Here is a 21,295-nt window from a genome sequence, read left to right on the forward strand (position 1 = left end):
CGCGTGAGGCCCGGGGGGGCGTGGCCTGGGGGAGGGGGAGGGGAGAAAGGCGCGCGAAGCCCCGCCCCGCCCCGCGGCCTGCCGGACTGGCCGGGTCTCCGCCCACCGCTCTCTTCCTCCTGCGCAGCCAGCCGCGGCGGCGGCGGCGGCCTGCTCTCGCTCGGGTCCCACGGCACCCCAGGCTCGCGTGGGCGGCGGCGGCGGCGGCGGCGGCGGCGGCGGCGGCGGCGGCGGGCGCAGCTAGCCGACTTCCAGGCGTACGCAGCGCGTCCCTGCCTCCGCGCGCGGGTCGCGGAAGTGACGTCTGGCACCCCGGCAAGAGAGCGTTTGAATCGGTTCCCGGGTTGCTTTCCCGGCCGCAGCCGCAGCCGCAGCCGCAGCCGCGGAGGGTGCTGCGCGTCCGGGCCGAGGCCCCGAGCCGCGGCGGCGGGAGCCGAGGGGACACGCGCGCCCGCCCGCCCGCCCGCGCGCGGGGAGGCGGCATCGCCACGAAGCGCGACCGAGGCCCGTGCAGGGTGTTCGCTTTCCTTCCTCCTCCCCCGCCCCCCCACCCCCCCCACCCCCCCAGTATGGCAGCGACGGGCGCCAGCGATGCCGGCGGCCTCTCGGCGGGGTCTGGGAGGGACGGCGGCGTCGACGGCTGTCGGACGGTGTACTTGTTTGACCGGCGCGGGAAGGACTCGGAGCTCGGGGAACGCTCGCTGCAGGTCTCGGAGCGCGCGGGCTATGCGGGGTTCCGCGCTTCGGTGTCTCAGGTACGCCCCAGGGCACAGGAGGGATGCTTTTGCGAAGAGGTTGGGGGGTGGGTGGGTAGGTGGCCCGAAGCCTGGCTGGGTAAACCGCCATAAACTTGTCAGTCGGCCCTGGTCCCGCGGCCCTCGGCCTCTGCCGGCTGCCGGCGTTGCGGATGATCCCCCCCCCCCCCCCGACTGGATGTTCCGACGGGCCTGGCTTCGGCCAGGGAGCATGTGGTCCCGCCCCTCCGTGGGCCTCTGCTGGCCGAGGGTTAGAGATCTCGAAGTTAGAGGGCGCTTATCGGGGTTAGCAACTGCTTGATCGCTGCCGAGCAGTTAGTTCATCATCCTGTAGGAGAAGCACCTGTCTTGGTCTTTTAGTTTGTAACTTCCAGAGTAGACTGCGGAGTTGTATTATTACCCACTGTATAGTCAGCGTTGCGAGGCTTGCGATGGTTAGAAGTGCTGAAATTCCGGGAGTTCCGGAACCTCAGGTTCCAGGAGAGGGTTTAGTCTTTTCCCAGGTTGTCTTGTCAGAAAGGTTTGCCTGGTCCGGTCCCAGAAGGATTCTTCTTCCACATTGTAACTCTCGAGTTAGGTTAGTATGCGTAGCTGTCCTTCCTCCTGGTTTTCTGAGCGCCAACCTTCTTGGGAGTTCCTGAACTACCCTCAAGTGTCCCTGGGGACAACAAAGAACGTGTATACCGACTTGAAAAATGAATGACTTTGTATCAAAATCTGCTTTAAACTGTGAGGTGCTTTATGGATTGGTGGTGTTACTGTTGCCTGAGCTTGTGAGTACGTTTCGGGGAGGGGTGTCGTGGGGTTTTGTTTTGAGACAAGGTCTCGCTGTGTACCTCTGGCTAACCTCGAAGTCTCGGCGTTGACCAGGTTGTCCTCGAACTTTGGATCATCCTGCCTTTGCGGTCTAGTGTTGGTAGTCACGGTCACAACTGCCACCTTTCTGGGTTCTGAACTTTTAAAAGAAGGGATATGGTAATGCCTGAATTAACCACAGAAACAGCTTCAAAGGAAAGAAATTGGAAGTGGTGGTGTTTTGCCTCCAGAAGACTTAATAAGTTTAGCATTGGTCTAGGACAGTGGTTCGCAGCCTTTCTAATGCTGCGACTTCAATAAGTTCTTCATGTTGTGGTGATTCCTGACCATAAAATTATTTTCCTTGCTACTTTGTAGTATAATTTTGCTACTGTATGGATCGTAATGTAAGTATCTTGTTTTCAGATGGTCTTAGGCGACCCCTGTGAAAGGGTCATTCAACCAGTGTCAGCTTACATGTCAAAAAAACACTGGCCTAGGGCATAATTTTGTATAGTTGTTGAAACAATTCAAATTGAGATTTACTTTGCCAAGGTGGACTTTCTTTTGTTTATAGCTCTATTCCCAGTGTCTTGACACATGGTAACTGCCCACACAATTTGGAATGGATACATGAATTAGGGGAAAACTAGGTAAACTCTGAAACTCTGAAGTTCATTCTATCTATGCCTGTGTATATGTGGTAGATTCTCAGTGTCTTGGTTGGTTTTTTTTTTTTTTTTGGTTTTTTTTTTTTCGAGACAGGGTTTCTCTGTGTAGTTTTGGTGCCTGTCCTAGATCTCGCTCTGTAGACCAGGCTGGCCTCTAACTCACAGAGATCCTCCAGGCTCTGCCTCCCGAGTGCTGGTATTAAAGGCGTGCGACACCTCTGCCGGGCACAGTGTCTTGTTTTAAGACTGATTCTCATACTGTAGCCAAGGCTGGTCAGGAGCCCTGCATGTTTCCCAGTGCCAGCAATTGAAAAATTGGGGAGCCTCAGCATTACTCCGGTGGGTCCCTCTTCCTTTTATGTCACTGTAATACAGTTTTACATTTTGTTTCTCTCTCTCTTTTTTAAGTTAATATTGCCAGCAAAGTCTATTTTACTTTTTAAAAAATGTTATTTATTAGTTTATGTGTATGGTTGTTTGCCTGCCTGTATGTCTGTGCACCGACTCATGCCTGGTGCCTTCAGAGACCAGAAGAGGTGTCTTGTGAGCTAGCATATGGGTGCAGGGAACCGAACCAGGTCCTCTGCAAGAACAAGTGCTCTTTTTTTTTTTTTTTCAGGTTTTTCGAGACAGGGTTTCTCTGTGTAGCTTTGCGCCTTTCCTGGAACTCACTTGGTAGTCCAGGCTGGCCTCGAACTCACAGAGATCCGCCTGGCTCTGCCTCCCGAGTGCTGGGATTAAAGGTGTGCGCCACCACCGCCCGGCGAACAAGTGCTCTTAACTGCTGAGCCAGCTCTCTAGCCCCAGAAATGTCTTAATGCAGGATTCATAGAATCGGGTGTGCTCTCTTTACTATCACAATTGAAATTTACTTTCAGAACTGTAATTTTTAGTACTGCTACAGTAAACATTTTTGAATTCACAACTTTTTTGTTTATTGTTTCAGAAATGTCTTTAAAGGTCTTTTTCCTTTTTTACACATTTTTGTGTATGTGTGCATACACATGCACTTACTTGCATGTGCTGTGGCACAGGTGGAGGGCAGAGAACAACTTGAGCAAGTTGGTTCTTTCCTGCTCAGGTCATCAGACTCCACAGTGCTCTATCAACAGGCCACCCCCACCCCCCTTTTTTAACAATCTTTAGAGACAAGGTCTCTCCTCTTGGTAACCCAGGTTGACCCCAGATTTGTGGCATTCCTCATACCTCAGACTTCAGAGAGTTAAAGTTACAGGTGTCTCCATCTTGTCCAGTTTTTTTTTTTAACCTTTGATTTTAGCCAAAAAAGCCAGTAGTATGTATATGTGTGTGTTTATGTGTGTATATATTAACTTTTTATTGTTTGTTTTATTTAGAAAACTCAAGGATCTTTTTGTTTATGTCTGGGATTGTAAGTGTAGGCACCGTGGTTTTTATGAAACGTATTTTTAAATTGCTTTTCAAAAAGCATTTCCTTTCCTTCTGGAAACATAGTGTTTCTTCCTATCCTCTGTGAAATAAATGTCTAACTCTTAGATAAATTGGATATTAAAAGGTAAGTTAGTATCCAAGCCCAGAACTCCTGTACTTTGTGTTGTATCTTTCTGCTGTTTCCTTTTTACTATAGGAAACATGTATTTTTTATAACCCTTTCATTTTCCAGCTTAACACCAAGCTTCCTTTATCTTGTTTGTTTATTCTAGAGCTGATGAAGGTTAAATTTGAATAGAAGTGAGGGGGAGAACTATAAGAAAAGGAAAAGTTAGGTATAAAGTTAGGAAGAGTAACCTTTTAAAATCAGTCTACCTTAAAAAAACTTTTATGTGTCTACGTGTTGCCTGCATGCATGTCTGTGCACCACACAAATGCCCGGTGCCTGTGGAGGCCAGAACAGGGCATGAGATCCCCTGCAACTGAATTACAGACAGTTGTGAGCCATCTTGTGGGTGCTGGGAACCAAACAGGTCCTCTGTAAGAGTAGCAGGTGCTCTTAACCACTGAGCCGTCTCCAGCCTCTGGATCCCCTTTTGTGCATCACAGATCCTGTGGCATTGTTTCCATTACACAGATGAAGGGCTGAATCAAGTTTGCAGAGTTGTCCCAGTGTGCTCCTCGATAGATGTGACAAAACATTCTGACCAAAAGCAATGTGGGGAGGAAAGGGTGTATTGGCTTATACATCCCAGTCCCAGCCATCATTGAGGGGAGCCAGGGCAGGAGCTAAAGGCAGGGGCTGAAACAGAGACTATGAAGAATGCTGCTTACTGCTCGCTCTCCCTGACTTCTTCAGCTTGTGCGCGCGCGCACACACACACACACACACACACACACACACACACACACGCACGCACGCGCGCCCGCCGAGGACCACCTGCTCCTCCATTGGTGCTACCCACAGTGGGCTGGGGCCTGCCATATCAAGAAAATGCCCCCACAGACTTGCCAGCAGGACAATATGATGGAAGCATTTTCTCTGTTGAGCCTTTTTCTTTCTAGATGACTCTAGCTTGGGTCAAGTTGACAAACTAACTAGCACAGAGGTTAACAAGAAGTGAAGTCAGTAGACTTGATCACTTGTTGTCTTGTTTGTGACACAAGTAACACAATTGGCCTGGAACACGGTGTAGTCTAGGCTGGCTTTGAACTCTTCCCATCTCACCCTCCATACCCAGCTTTAGATCATTTTGATTACAAACAAAAAAAACTTTGCTACACTGCTGTACTGTTATATTTCTTTTTCCTGCTGCTACTTCTGCTTCTTCCTCTTTCTGACAGAGTATCCTGGTATTTAGCTCTGGTTTAGTATACACTTCGTACTCTAGGCTAGCCTAAACTGTGAACAGACCTTCTGCTTAGCCTCCCGAGTGTCAGGATTACAGACATAGCTACTGTCTCCATCTTAAAGCATATGATTTACCATTCATGTGTTTTTACTTTTGAGGACAAGAACACTTAAAATTTACTCTTAACAATTTTCATATATGCAAGATACTGCTTTTTTTTTAACCTATTAGATTTAGATTTATTTGTGTGAGTATATGTATGTTTATGCACACACCACTGGGAACCTGTATGGAGATCAGAGGACAGCTTGTAGGAGTGAGTTCCCTTCCCCTGTGTGGGTGCTGGGGACTGAACTCAGGTTGTAAGGCTTAGTGGTAAAGAAGTACCATTACCTTATTAGCCATCTGACTAGGCCTGGTTTCATTTTTGTTTAAAGGCATGGTCTCACTATATAGTCCTTGCTGGCCTCCAACTTCTGATCCTTCTGCCTTAAGCGTCTTAGTGGTGGGGTCATAGACACGTACCATATATGATTTTTAAAATTGTGTGTGTGTGTATGTGTGTGTGTGTATAGTTTTGGTGCCTGTCCTGATCTCGCTCTGTAGACCAGGCTGGCCTCAAACTCAGAGATTTGCCTGTCTCCTGAGTGCTGTGACTAAAGGTGTGTGCCACCACTGCTTGCTGTGATTTTTTTTTTTTCAATGTAGATAAAAACTGTCTTCAGCCAGATGGCAGTGGTGCACGCCTTTAATCCCAGCACCCAGGAGGCAGAGCCAGGCAGATCTCTGAGTTTGAGGCCAGCCTGGTCTACAGAGTGAGATCAGGACAGGCACCAAAACTATATAGAGAAACCCTGTCTCAAAAAACCTGTCTTCAGTGGAGGAGAGTATAGGCAACCTTCAATTTAGAATGTGAATGTTTGACTTAGGATTTTTCAACATTGTGGTGGTACAAAAAGAGACATTCATTTGCTTTGAATTTTGAATTCTGATTTTTTTGTTTTGTTTTTTGTTTTTTGAGATAGGGTCTCTCTATGTAGTCCTGACTGGCCTGGAACTCACCATGTATACCAGACTGGCCTCAAACTTACAAAGATCTGCCTGCATCTGTTTCCTGAGTGCTGGGATTAAAGGCATTCACCCCCTATGCCTGGCTCGAACTCTTGTCTTTAAGAAAAGTATTTAATATAAATTTATAATGTGTATGTCTCATTTCCTGATACTGTGGTATTCACAGAGGCCAGAAGAAGATGCCAGATCCCTTGGGACTCAAGTATTAGACAGTTGTGAGCCGTTGTAAGGGTACTGGGAATTAAATCTGGGTCCTCTGGAGAAGCAGCCAGTGCTCTTAACCACTGAGCCATCACTCCAGCCTTTTCGACATAGATGTAGGCCAAACACTCATATACATAAATAATATTTATAAAAAGAAAATATTTTATGTAATATTCATACATGCCTATAATGGATTTGAGTCAGATCCACCCCCATTCTTTCTCCTCCAGTCCCCCATGCCCTTTACCATTTAATATGCTTCTTTTCTTTTTTAAAAATACGCACTGAGCCCACTTAGTACTACCTGAGTGGAGCATGGATAGCCTGTCAGGGCCCTTTCTCCCAGCAGTCATCAGTTGCCAATAGCTCCTCAGATATGGAGGAGAGGTCATGAGCCCCTCCATCCATGCTGGGATTGAGGCTGATGTGATCTTGTGCACACAGCCAGTCTCAGTGCTGTGCGTTTATGTGCAGCTCTGTCATGTCTGGCAAATACTGTTTTGCTTAGAGATATCTATTCCCTCTGGCTCTTAAAATCTTTCCACTCCCTTATTCCACAATGGTCCCTGGAGTGGGTGTAAATTCTGATCTTTTCCTGGGTTACCTATATGTTGCACAATACCGATCTGATTTTCATGTTCAGTATTCAACATTGCTGACAATTTTGCTCAACTGTAGACAAATACAAGTTTTATGAGCAATTAGAGATAGGCTAGCCCAAGCTATGATATTTGGAAGGGTTGGGTCTATGAAACACATTTTTAATTGCAATGTAATCCTCTTATAAAGGAATATCTATATAGTCTTAGATGAGTAAAAAGTAATTCAGGTAACAAAGGTGCTAGCATTCTTATCTATAATACATAGGTAGGTACATTGACAGATAGGCAGAACCTGTCTATGAAGTTAGTTATAAGCTAGATCAAGTATGCTGAGCCATTATTCTAGAAGAATCCTTAAGAAAACTTTAAAATAATAGATTTGTGGGGATATTGCATGAAATAATTAGAAATATATATACTTTGCAGTTGTACATTATTTTAGTTGGGATTTCTGTTGTGAAGAGACACCATGACCATGGCAACTTTTTTTTTTTTTTTTTTGGTTTTTCGAGACAGGGTTTCTCTGTAGCTTTGGAGCCTGTCCTGGACTAGCTCTGTAGACCAGGCTGGCCTTGAACTCACAGAGATCTACTTGCCTCTGCCTCCCGAGTGCTGGGATTACAGGCGTGCGCCACCGCCACCATCACCCAGCTCATGGCAACTCTTATAAAGGAAAACATTTCATTGGGGCTGGCTTACAGTTCAGGAGTTTAGTTTATTATCATGGTGGGAAGCGTGGTGGCATGCAGGCAGACATGGTACTGGAGAGGTAGCTGAGAGTTCTACATCTTGATCTGCAGGCAACAGGAAGTGAACTGTGTCTTACACTGGGTGTAGCTTGAGCATATGAGACCTCAAAGTCCACCCCCCACAGTGACACACTTCCAACAAGGCCACACCTCCTAATAGTGCCAACTCTCTATAGGCCAAACATTCAAACACACGAGTCTGTGGGGGGCATACCTATTTAAACCACCACACAGAAGTTCCCATTGACCTACAGTTGCCAAGTGGGTGAGGCTGGCTTCTTTTACTCTGAGGATCCTGGGGATTAAACTCAGGTTGTTGGACTTGGCAGCAAGCATCTTTAGAAGCTGAGATATCTCACTGTCCCTCGGTTTGTATTTTGAGACAGTTTCATGTGTTTCTGGGTAGCCTTTGTGTATCTGTGAGGATGACCTTTCTCCGCATCCTTAATACTGGGATTATATGAGTGAGATACCATTTCCTGATTTTGTAGGACTACATGAGGTGTACCGTGGTCTGACAGTATTATATGACTTATCTATTTCCATATGTATCTTGTAAATTAGATTTTAGCTGACAGTCTTCATTAAATTTAATTTAGAATTGGGATTTGGGTGGTTTTGGCTGGATTCTTCTAATTCTGATTTAATGGTCACCTGTTTTTGTTCTGTTTTCTTTTGTTTTAGACAGGGTCTTGCTATATAATCCTGGCTGGTCTGGCCTGGGACTTCTGGCAGTCCATCTGCCTCTGACTCCTAAATTCTATTATATGTATCAGCCAACAGACCCATCTGTCTGTCTGTCTGTCTGTCTGTCTATCTATCTACCTACCTACCTACCTACCTACCTACCTACAGCCAACAGACCCATCTATCTATCTATCTATCTATCTATCTATCTATCTATCTATCTATGTATCTATGTATCTATGTATCTATGTATCTATGTATCTATCTATATCTACCTACCTACCTACCTACCTACCTACCTACCTACCTACCTATCTTTGAGACAGTGTCTTACTCTATAACTCAGTCCTGCCTGGAATCACTCTGTAGCCCAGGTGGCGTCCAATTTAAAGTAGTCCGCTTGTCTCCTCCTTAGTGTTGGGATTACAAGTGTGAGCCACCGTGTCTTACTGGGTGGTTCATCTGTTGATGGTGTATTTTGATTGCCTTCCTCTGCTTATTTGCTAGGGGATCTCCAACCCCACCACATGAGGACTTAAACCTAGGGTCTCATGCAGGTAAATGGTGTTTAGCTACAGAGCTGTTATCTCTAGTCCTAGCTGGGATTCTTTAATGAACAACTTTTAAGCTGAGACCATGGTGGTATACACCTTTAATCAGTGTAATTGGAGATTGAGGCAGGAGGATTGCTGCAAGTTTGGGCCAAATAATGAGAACCTTGTTTAAAAAAGTAAGCAAATAAAACCACATCCCCTCCCCAAGGGGGGGGGGGGGAACCACATTGCTTATCCTGAAACATAATTAGTCCTAAGGGAAAAAAAGTGGTTTAGGGATTGGCATCCCAGTTATTTCTATAAATAACCCTAAGAATTTTGAGGGACTGGAGAGATGGTTTAGCAGTTAAGAGAGCACTTGCTGCTCTTCCAGAGGACCTGAGATTGGTTGCCAATATCCATGGTTGGCTCACAACCACCTGCAACGCCAGCCTCAGGATCTGATGCCATCTTCTGGCCTTTGAGGTTAAGCACACACACACACATACACACACACACACACACACACACACACACACACACACACACACATATTTGAGAAAAATAATTATTTTGTATTACTGAAAGATTTGCACATCCATAATTGTAAAATTTCTTAGACACCTTTAGGTAGAAAGGTTGGTCTAGAAAATAGTCTGTCACTGTCACTACCTAAGGCAGAGTCCTGTCTCAACTGCTCACTACTGTGTTTCATTTCAGAAATACATGTCTTCTTTTGAATTTAAATGATAGTGTTAATTTACCTTTCTAATTATTTTTTGGTAGTTTTAATCTTTTTTAGTTCATATCATCATTGTCACTTTTTAAAAAAGTTATTATGTTTATTCACTTAGTTATTTAGTGATGTTTTTAGAAAGATGTCAGGCTTCTTTAGATACCCTGTAGCATATGCACTCTACCTTACTGCTATGAAATACTCACCTATTTTCTTCTAACATTTACATATCTAATTTGTATAAAGTAAGTGTTGTATTAATGCTTTGTTTCAAATAAAATGATTCCTTATGTAATGGAATGAATGAGCATGTCTTTGGTTCCTCTTGATGAACCAAGGGCTTTTGAGATGACTCGGTGGGTAAGGGTGCTTGCCACCGAGCCTAAGAACCTGAGTTCCACGTTCAGGATCCACATGGTGGAAGGAGAGAATGACTTTCTCAGGTTGTCCTCTGACCCCCTTACATGTGCCATGTCCCCCATAAATGAATGAATAAATAAATGTAAAAAGGTTAATCCTTTCAAAATGTCTCACCTAGTCACTAGTGGGTTTTCTCATAAGATCTTTTGATTTGTTCTTTAACAGTTTTATTTGTGTACACAAAATGTATTCTGATCATACTAAACCTAAATCTTCCTTCCCTCTACCGCATACCTCCCCAAGGGCCCACTCCCATGCTTGAGTATACCTTACTGAATCCAGTCATGCTGCTTACATGCTTGAGTGTGGGGCCATCCATCAGAGCATGGGTAACCTACCAGCAGTCACAGCTCAAAGAAAAGTGACACCTCCTTTCCAGTTGTTACCAATTGCCAATAGCTCCTTAGTTAGGGATGGAACCTCTTCAGCTCCTCTTTTATCCACACTGGAATGTTCACCGGCTTGATTTTGTCTTAGGCAGGTAAAGTTAGCTGCTGTGTGCAATGCCTATGTCTTGCTTAGTAAATAGCATTTCACGGCACTCTTCCTCTTCCTCTTCCAGTTCTACATTTTGCTGCCTCCTCCAATATGTTTCCTCAAGAGGGTGTGGAGTCTTGATATAAATGTCCCATTTAGGACTGAGCATAGTCACTTTTCCCAGCATTTTGGCCAGTTATGAGTCTGCATTGACTGCTGCCTACTGCAAAAGCAAGCTTCCCTGACCATGAGTATAAACATAGTATTTAGAAGGCCACTTGACAACATATCCATTTACTACAACAAGTTAGCTCCCGCTAAATCATGGGCTTTTAACCAGGTTTATAGTCCCAGGCATGAATTCCCTCCTGTGGAGAGGGCTTCAGGTCCAGTCAGAAGCAGCGAAGCCACTATTGTATCAGAAGGCATGTATTGTCTAGCAGGTCAGTATTGGTGCATGTGGGGTCAACTTCTGGGTGAGTCCATTGTGACTTTTCCTATCCCACGGGCACTGTGAAAGCTAGCCATCAGAAAGGAAGTTTCCTGGTCACTTCCTATTTGATCTCTGTCCTGCAAACAAAGCATGTTGCATCTTCAGTAATAGGGTCTTAACATCCAGTTATGGTGAGCAAATAAGCAATACCAATAGCCTGTGTTGTTTTTGGAAGGCGTTGGGCCTTCCCTGATTAATAGCTTGTAGGAGGGTAACCTGTGCCTAGCATTTTTAATAACCCATGTCTTCTAAGAGGAAGCATTGACCACCTATTCAGGGTACCTCTGTTCAAGTGCCTTTAAAATTCTTAAAAGTTACATATTACACACACACACACACACACACACACACACACTCATTTTTTGATAATTTAGATAGGATATTTTGATGACATCCACTTTTTTCCCCTACTCACCTACCTTTGTGTCCTTTTTTTTTTTAACCCATCAAGTCCACTTTTGCTCCCCGTAAACTCTTGGGTTGAGGCTATCTGCTGGAGCACAGGAGCTGTAACTTTAAATCTGAGTCTCCCTCTCCTAGCAGCTGTCAATCATTATTATCACTTCAGCTGGGGGAGGACTTAATGCCCAGCTTCCCTCCGTGCTGGGTTTGGTCTGGCTTGGCTTGTGCCGGCCTGCGCATTCTTTCATAGCTGCTGTGAGTTCATGTGTGCGGCTGCTTTGTTGTATCCGCAAGTTACTCTTTCCCTGTAGTCACTCCACCCCTTTCCACAACGATCCCCAAGCCTTGGGAAGACTAGGTGTGGGGTAGATGTACCATTTCGGGCTGAGCATCCCATGGTCTCGTATCCTCTGTATCTTGATTACTTGTGGGTTTGTGTTAATCATTGTTTATTACAAGCAGCAGCATCTCTGATGAGGGTTGCGAGAGAAACCAATCTATGGGTGTAGTGAAAGGTCATTAAAAGATTTTTTTGTTTTGTTTTGTCTTTTGTTTTTTCGAGACAGGGTTTCTCTGTGTAACTTTGCGCCTTTGTAGACCAGGCTGGCCTCGAACTCACAGAGATCCGCCTGGCTCTGCCTCCCGAGTGCTGGGATTAAAGGCGTGCGCCACCACCGCCCGGCAAGGTAGCACACACCTTTAATCCTAGCACTGAGAGCCAGAGAAAGGCAGATCTCAGTGAGTTCGAAGCCAGCCTGGTCTAGAAAGCACGTTTCAGGACAGCCAGGACTGTTACACAGAGAAACCCTGTCTCAAAAAACCAAAAAAAAGGCAAATTTTTTGGCTTATAGTGATTAATTTTGCAAAGTCAAAATTTAAAAATGCTTAATTCTTTATTTCCTAGACAAGTAAGTGTAGTAGCTGTTTCAAAATTGTAATATCAGCATGTTCATATTCTTGCAAACGTGAGTAATGAATTTATTTCCTTTAAGTAATATATATTTTTTTAATTTTGATAGACAATTGGCATTTCATCTGAAGAAAAGTTTGTTATTACAACTACAAGCAGGAAAGAAATTACCTGTGATAATTTTGGTAAGTAAGCAATGTCCTCTTGCATTTATTTACTGTGTCGGTTAGAGCAATAGCTGTACATCCCTGTCTGTCCATAGCATTGATAATCTGGAGTACTTCTGTATTCGCAGAGGCCACATTTTTCCTGCTGTCAGTTGGGGCCATAGAAAATGAGGCCTTACTACTTAGCTTTATTTGGGCACCCACAAAACTGAGCTATTAGCAAACTTGAATTCTTCAATTTTTTTTAACCTTTTTTTTTTTTTTTTTTTTTAAGTTTCCATAACCTGCCAGATTTTATGCTCTTTCCCCTCTATGGAAGGATTTCCATATGTAACCCAGAGAGCCCTGGACCTGGAGTACTCTTTGAGTACTAGCCTTAGAGGTGTGCTCCACCATGCTTAGGTTGATTGCTATTCTTTTTGGAAAGGTGTACTCTTATTATTTTTAAATTTTGCGTCAGTATTTCTGTCTGTGTATGGATATATGCATGTGAATACAGTTATCTACAGAGTCTAGAAGAGGGTATTAGGTTTGTTGCAGCTGGAGTTGCAGGTGGTTGTGAGTCTCCCAACATGGGTACTAAGAACTCATCTTAGGTCCTCTGGAAGAGCAGCAAGTGCTCTTTAATTGCTGAGCCATCTCTCCCGTCCTGTTTTCTCTCTCCTGAAATGAAACAATGAAGAAGTCTCCATTCCTGTTGATATCACTCTAATGCAAATCTTCATCTGATGGTCATGTGATAATTTAACTTACTAGGAATTGAGTGTTGGGACTGACGAGATGACTCAGTGGTTAAGAGCACTTGTTCTTTCGGAGGACACAGGTTCAGTTCTTGGCACTCACGTGGTAGTTCACAACCATCCCTTACTCTACTTCTAGGGGTTTTATACCTTCTGATTTCCATATACACAAGCATGCATGCAGGCAAAAACTCATGCACATAAAGTAAATCCTTTTTTTTTTTTAAAAATTGTGTTTTTGAGATAGGGTTTCTCTCTGTATAGCCCTAGCTCTCCTGGAACTCACTTAGTAGACCAGACCACAAACTTGCTTAGATCCACCTGCCTCTGCCTCTGCTTCCCTTTACCCTGAGTGCTGGGATTAAAGGTTTGTCCCACCACACCTTTCTGAAAGAAAGAAAAAAAAGAAAGGAAAGGAAAGAATTGTGTGTTTAAAACCTGGGTGTGCAGACAGTAGTGGCACATGCCTTTAATCCCTGCCCTTGCGAGGCAGAGGCAGGCAGATAACTATGAGTTCGAGGACAGCCTGGTCTACAGAGCTAGTTCCAGGACAGCCAGGTGTATACAAGGAAACCCTGTCTCGAAAACAAAAAGAAACAAAACACCCTGGATATGTGGTACATGCTTATAATCTGAGCAATTGGGATGTGGAGGCAGAAAAATAAGGAATTCAAGGCCAGTTTGGGCTATATGAAACTCCCTATCTCAAAAAATACTGAGTTTTCCAACTTTTCATCATGTGAGGACACAGAAGATTCCATTTATGAGAAAACAGGCCTTCACTAGGCACCAGTCTTGGACTTTCCAAAATTTAACAAATTATGAGATGTAAACTTGTGTTACTGTATTTTTAAATGTTTTCTTAGTTCTTTATTTGTATATGTTTGTATTAGTGCAGAGGTCAGAGGATAACTTTGGGAATAGGTTTTCTCTTTCTACAGTGTAGGTCCCAGGGACTGAACTCAGGTTGTCAGATTTGGCTAGCTGGTACTTTACCATTGAGCAATCTAGCTGGCCCAACCTGTAATGGTTTTTTAAAAAATAAAAAATAAAAAATAAATGTGTTTTACCTGCCATGGTAGCTTACACCTATAATCCCAGCACTCAGGAAGCTAAGGCAGGACAATTGCCCAGAGTTGGAAGCCAGACTGGGCTATAGTGAGTCTGAGGCAACTTAGGCTGTAGTGAGATCCTCTTTCAACAAACAGACCATGTTGGGCATGCTGATGTCCACTTGTAACACCTGCACTTGGGTGACCGAAGCGGGAGACTCCCCCAGTTCAAGGCCTATCTGCATAGTGAATTCCAGGCCAGCCCGGGCTACTCAGTCTCCAGTGAAGAATAAACATTTCAAAGCTCCACACATTGGTACACTTGTCATCATAGCATTTAGGAGGCTGAGGCAGGAAGGTAAGTTTGAGGCCAGCTGGAGATATATTATGAGACCCTGGTTTTTTAAAAAACAAAACAAAAACAAAAAAAACCCCAAGGGCCACCATGATGGATCCGTGGGTAAAAACACTTGCCTGGAAAGCCTGATGACTTGAGGTTGACCTCTAATCCCACAGTGGAAGAAGAGGACTTCAGAAAGATGTCCTCAGACTTCTACATGTGTACTGTGACATGCACTTGCTCACATGTGTGCTGGCATGTACACACAAACACACTTAGTAACAATAAATGAAATAAATTTAAATATTTGAGTATTTTAGAGTTGTAGAAATATTTATGCTGTTCCATTAATGCTCTTTATATTCGCAACTGGAATTTGTAAATAGAGCCATTGACAGTTTACCTATACTGTTAAGTGCATTTTATAGATACAGGTTATATATTCAGAATAAGTTCACTGAGTTTCTGATGGTACCCTAGCACTTATGATTTCAACTCTCAATTACAGATGAAATTGTTAAAGATGGAGTCACTCTGTACCTGCTACAATCAGTTGACCAATCACTATTAACAGCGACAAAGGAAAGAATTGACTTCTTACCTCACTATGACACTCTGGTTAAAAGTGGCATGTATGAATATTATGCAAGTGAAGGACAGAATCCTTTGCGTAAGTAATCTGTTTGTACAATTTTTGATTTTTTTTAAATTTATTTATTTTTACTTTATGTACATTGGTATTTTGGCATGGGTGTTGGATCCTCTAGAACTGGAGTTTCAGACAGTTGTGAGCTGCCCTGTGGATGCTGGTAATTGAACCCAGGTCCTCTGGAAGAGCAGTCAGTGCTCTTAACCACTGAGCCATTTCTCCAGCCCCTGTATAATTTTGGCAAGTTGTTAATCTCTTTTATCCTTTCACCACATATGCCATTCCTTCACATTTTGTAGATCTTTTCATTTTACTTTATTATAAGGCCATGGGAAACATTTTGATCTGCTTTCTTAGTTTCTTTGTATATATCCAACTGAAATTGGAATTTTTGTTTGTTTTTAAAAATTTTAAGTTTATTCATATATATGTGTATTTGTTTGTATGCCACATGAGTGTGGTTTCCCAGGGAGTGCTGGAAACCAAAATAGGGCTCTCCTCAAAAGCAGCAGCTACTCTTAACTGCTGAGCTGTCTCTCTAGCCCAGTCCTGCCTCTATGTGTGTGTGTGTGTGTATATGTATGTATGTATATGTGTGTGTGCCACAGCCAGCATACATGTGAAAGTCAGAAGACATCTCCTCGCCTTCTACTGTGTTTGCGGCCTGGTGTCTTCGTTCACTGCTGTGGCTGCCAGGTTAACTGGACTAAGCTTCCAAAGAGTCTCTTGTCTGTGCCCGGAAGTCAACTTTAAAGTAAAAAAGTCACCTTTAACCCAGTAATAGAGCTGGATGCGCTTTACCTTGTAGTTAGACATCTTCCTGTCTTGCTGTAAACCACTTCTAGTTATGAAAAGACCCTTTACCTTCCATTTATTTTTATTTATTTACTCCGGATTAAACCCAGAGCCTTGCACATACAAGGTAAGCATTCTACTGCTGAGTTCCATCAGTCTCTACTCTGTAAATTTACATAGATAAATTGATGTGCCTATTGCCATGTCTTTAATACTTTTTTAAAAACCTTCATAGCTTGGTTTATCCTTATAGACTGTTTCAGATGGTTTACCAGATCTTTCTAGATGCTGTCAAAGTACTTTATGCTATTAACGTGTTTATTATAAACCATATTCTTTCATTTCTCTCTCTCTCTCTCTCTCTCTCTCTCTCTCTCTCTCTCTCTCTCTCTCTCATTGGAGTTTTGCCTGCATGTATGTCTGTGTGAGGATGCCAGATCCCCTGGAACTGGAGTTACAGACAGTTGTGTATAGTTGGAAGGTGTCTCTGGTCCGGCCCCACAGTCCCACAGCCACTTATAAAATAATTACTCAGAGGCTTATATTAATTACCAATTGCATGGCATATTGCGGGCTTCTTGCTAGCTGGCTCTTATAACTTAAATTAACCCATTGCTATTAATCTGTGTTTTGCCATGTGTTCCGTGGCTTACTGGTTTGCTGGCATGTTGTTCCTTGGGTGGCAGGCTGGCATCTCTCCTGCCTCTCCTTTCTCTTCCTGTTTATCTGCTTGGATTTCCACCTACTTGTAAGCTGCCTTGCCATACGCCAATGCAGCTTTATTTATCAACCAATCAGAGCAACACATATTCACAGCCTATGGAAAGATATCCCACAGCAGTTTTGAGCTGCCATGTGGGTGCTGGGAATTGAACCCAGGTCCTTTGGAAGAACAGCCAGTGCTCTTAACCAGTGAGCCATCTCTCCAGCCCCCAAATCCTTTTTTTTTTTTTTTATAAATGTGTTTTACTGTTAGAAATTGGAAAAACAGATGAGTAGAATGTGAAAATAATCATATTGCTACTACCTGAATGTAATAATCACCAATACTTTGGTGTTTATCATTTCAGAACTTTTTCTATTAGTTGATTTTTTTAAACATTGTTTTATATATGTTAAGTGTAGAAGTGGTATAGATAGACTTTCTATTAGTTTATTTTTTAAAATGTACTTTATGTATGTTAAGTACAGAAGTGGTATAAATAGACAAGTCAAAAGTTCTTTCCTAGCTAATCTCCCTCTTTGGCTTGCTGTTTTAGGCAGTAGCTCTCCTGTTTTTGTCTACCATTCACCTTAGTCCCTCCTCTCCACTGATGAGCCTGTCTCTGCTTTCTTCACCTCCTTCATTTATCTCCAAATGTCTGTGGAAGTTACCATTGACCAGAAAGGTTGGAGTGGAAATGAACTTTTTTAAAAAGTAGTTTTATTTACTTATTTGTCTGTTTACTTATATTTTATGTATATGAGTATTTGCTTGATATCTGTCTGTGCACCATGTGCATGCAGTATCCACAGATGCCAGAAGGGAGTGTTAGAGCTCCTGTGACTGGTGTACAGATGGTTGTGAGCTTGTGTGTGTGTTCTGGGAATTGAACCTCTGGAGGAGCAACCAGTGCCTTTGACTGCTGTTACATCTCTCTACCCTCCACCCCTAACCCTGGAAATAAGCTTTGAAAATTTTGTTTGTTATTGTTTTTGTTTTTTGATACAGGGTTTCTCTGTGTAACAAACAGCCTTGGCTATCCTGGAACTCGCTTTGTAGACTGTGCCCTGGGTGCTGGGATTAAAGGCATACACCACACACCCAGCTTAAATTTTTTAAAAAAGATTTTATTTTAAATGATGTGTATACCTGTGCCTTTGTTATTTGATCTCTTTGCTCATTTTACTCTATAGCACATACTACTTTGTAATATATAGAATTTACTTAGTTACTGTCTTTTTTTTTGGTTTTTCGAGACAGGGTTTCTCTGTGTAGCTTTGTGCCTTTCCTGGAACTCACTTGGTAGCCCAGGCTGGCCTCGAACTCACAGAGATCCACCTGCCTCTGCCTCCCGAGTGCTGGGATTAAAGGCGTGCGCCACCACTGCCCGTCTTAGTTACTGTCGTAGTGACTTTTCTGTTGCTGTGAAGAGACACTATGGCCACTTATAAACTTATAAAAAGAAAGCATTTAAGTTGGGGCTAATGGTTCCAGAGGGTATAGAGTTGGTGGTCATCATGGCAGGGAGATGGCAACAGGCTGGCATGGTGCTGAAGCAGTAGCTGAGAGATTATATCCAGTCTACAAGTTGGAGGTGGAAAGAGCTAAATGGAATGGTATAGGCCTCTGAAACCTCAAAACCCACTCCTAATGACACACCTCCTCCAACAGAGTCACACCACCTAGTCTTTTTTCAAATAATTCCACCAACTGGGGAGGGACCAAGCATTTAAACATTTGAGTCTGTGGGGGCCATTATTATTCAAACCACCACACTTACTATAATCATTTATTTTCTTTTTTTCTGTTTTTTTCCACTCCCACCCCCCACTCTTTGTTTTTGAGGCAGGTCTCACTTTGTAGCCCTGGCTGTCCTGGAGCTCTCCTGCTATGTAGACCAATTTGGCCTCAGACTCACAGAGATCAGCCTGCTTCTGTCTCCTGAGTGCTGGGATTAAAAACATGCACCACCACACCTGACTGTGATTATGTTATTTTTATTTATTTTTAAATTTTATATATTTATTTATTTAGTGTCTCTATATGTAGCCAGGCTGTCCTGGAACTCACTCTGTAGATCAGGCTAGGCTTGAACTCACAGAGATCCACCTGCCTCTGCCTCCTGAGTACTGGGAATGAAGGTATAATTATAGTTTTTAAAGTTTACATTTATTTATTTGTGTGCATGAGGGCATATGTATCAAGGTGTGCATGTGTGCATGTGGAGGTCAGAGGATAGCTTGTAAGGAGCTGCTTCTCTCCTGCCATGTGAGTCCTAGGGATGGAAGTCAGGTTGTCAGGCTTGATGACAGGCACCTTTACCCAATGAACTATTCACCTGTCCATGATTACATTTTATTTCCCATCTTCCAGTAAAATGTTGAACTCACAGAAATAGAACCTTTGCATTGTGCATTCCCTAGAGTAGTACCTGGCAGAGAATAGGTGCTTAAATGTTTGAGTTAATTTTAAATAACTTCTTTGGAGATAAATTTCTGAATATATATTGTGTATTCAGTGTAAAGACTTTCCTTGTAAAGACTTTCAGTGTAGCTTAATTACTGTACAGATTCACTGTATCGGTTTTCAACTGTGCCGTCGTTACATAAATATGTGGTGAATCTCTGCTCAAACTTCCCTTTGACTTACGTTAACTTTGCAATATATCCCAAGATCTTTTCTCTCATTTCTTTCCTTCTGGCTCTTCCTTGCTTGTTGTGGCCATGTCTTCAAGTCATGTTTATCATTTCTTTTATATATTTTCTTTTAGCAGACAGATCTGAGTTTAATTGTATATATGTATGTCAGTGAAACAAAAGCTTTACCTCTGGCTCTCTAGTCTCTTTGTTAAGGAGAGTATCTGTTCCAGCTTCTTATGTAATACTTCTACTAGCTGAATTTGATGTAGTAAGCATTGTATTTAAATTGTATATATTTCTAGAGGCAGAAATTCAAACTTGTCTCTGTTCCATTCCGCTTTTCTTTTGCGGGGGGGAAGAGACATGGTGTTTTGAGACAGGGTTTCTTTTGTATAGCTTTGGCTGTCCTGGAATTAGCTCTGTAGACCAGGCTGCCCTCAGACTCACAGAGATCCATTTGCCTTTGCCTTCCAAGTGCTGGGATTAAAGGTGTGTGTCACCACCTGGATCCTTTTCCTTTTTAAATTTAAATTCTATACATTTTTTTCTTTCTAGTTATTGTTGTCCATAGCTTGATTTATATGCATACCTAATTTGTGTTAACTTTATATAATTAGTTTATCAATCTAGTTATCACTTTAATGTTAAGTACTTGCTAAGTAAGTTAAGTGCTTGCTAAGTGGGTTAAGTCTTGTGAAGTGAAGATGAATTGGTAGAACTGCCCTTCCTTTCTCTGTTCTGTCTTCTGAGACAGTTTCACTGGGTAGCCCAGGCTGCTTTCCGAACTTGCTCAAATAATAGATATATGCTGTTTCTTTTTCTTCTCCTTTTCCTTCTTCACTTCTTTTTGTTGTTGTTTTCAAGTCTGAGTTTCTTATGTATCTCCCTGGCTGTCCTTGAACTCAGAGATCTGCTGAGTGCTGGGATTAAAGGTGTGTGTTCCACCACTGCCCTGTGTATTGTTTCTTTTTAATTAGAGAAATCGTTGAATGGTTGCTTTTCAGAGAGCAGGCTATAAAATAGTGCCGCCAGTAGTGAATTGAGTGCAAAGTTGGTTGGTAGTGTGCTGGGAATCAGTAGCATGGAGCTGTCTTTGTCTTGCCATTTGTTGTATTGATTTTCTGGAAGAGATGGGAACAGATAACGGCTCCAGTGACAACCAAAGACACCAGCCCAGCCAGTTTGCGTAGCAAGCCCCAGTGACTTTTGAGGTTGCTTACAGGAGCATGACTGATTTTAATGAGAAACAGCTGTGTCAGTAAGCGGCCCACTTGGCTGTGTCTTGGAGCTCCCTGTGCAACTTCAGGCTCAGCCACAGTTGCCTATTGCTTTTATAACTTTGGAGAGGGCTCTTGTGAATCTTAAGAGTCAAGAGCTTTCTGGGCCTAGTTTGTTTGTTTGTTGTTTTTTGAGACAGAGTATCACTTTGTAGCCCTGGCTGGCTTAAAACTCAATATGTAGACCAGGATGGCCTCATACTCTCACAGATCTCCCTGTTTCTGCACCGAGTCCTGGGATTAAAGATGTGTGCCACCATGCCTGGCTTGGGCCTGTTTTTAGAGTCCAGAGCCTTGTCAATTTTGTCTACTTCCTGGGTCTTAAGAGTTTGTAGGAGAAAATGTTTTAATTTGGAGAAAATCGTGAAACTGTTATTTAACACATTTTTTTGGTTTGGTTTATATAGTGAGAATATAACATTCTTTCTGTTACTATGATGAAATACCTGACAAAAAGCAATTTAAGGAAGGGTGTGTTTATTCTGCTTTTCAGTTCTATATTTCATCATAGACAAAAAGACATAGCAGGAACAGGAGCAAGCTAGTCACATTCCATCCACCCAGTCAGAAAGTAGAGAAGGATGAGTGTTCACACTCATCTGGTGCCCTAGTTTGCTTTCAGTTGTTCTGATAAACACCATTACCTGAAGCAACTTGAGGGAGAAA

General features: G+C 43.0%; 1 protein-coding gene across 2 annotated transcripts in view; it reads left to right on the top strand.

Annotated features, from left to right (window-relative positions):
- The first annotated feature begins 532 nt into the window (after nt 1–532).
- The window catches only part of Smchd1 (structural maintenance of chromosomes flexible hinge domain containing 1), a 143,331-nt gene continuing 122,568 nt past the window's right edge, over nt 533–21,295 (top strand). Inside the window, exons 1-3 of one of the 2 annotated variants that reach the window (XM_052750093.1) lie at nt 533–755; nt 12,377–12,452; nt 15,075–15,236. In XM_052750093.1, coding sequence (XP_052606053.1) covers nt 570–755; nt 12,377–12,452; nt 15,075–15,236 — 424 coding nt within the window. In that variant the 5' untranslated portion in view covers nt 533–569. The remainder of the gene's footprint in view (nt 756–12,376; nt 12,453–15,074; nt 15,237–21,295) is intronic. The other variant, XM_052750092.1, reaches the window with a different exon arrangement.

This window comes from Peromyscus californicus, unplaced genomic scaffold (assembly GCF_007827085.1).
Source record: "Peromyscus californicus insignis strain IS unplaced genomic scaffold, ASM782708v3 Scaffold_21__1_contigs__length_65335640, whole genome shotgun sequence".
NCBI lineage: Eukaryota > Metazoa > Chordata > Mammalia > Rodentia > Cricetidae > Peromyscus > Peromyscus californicus.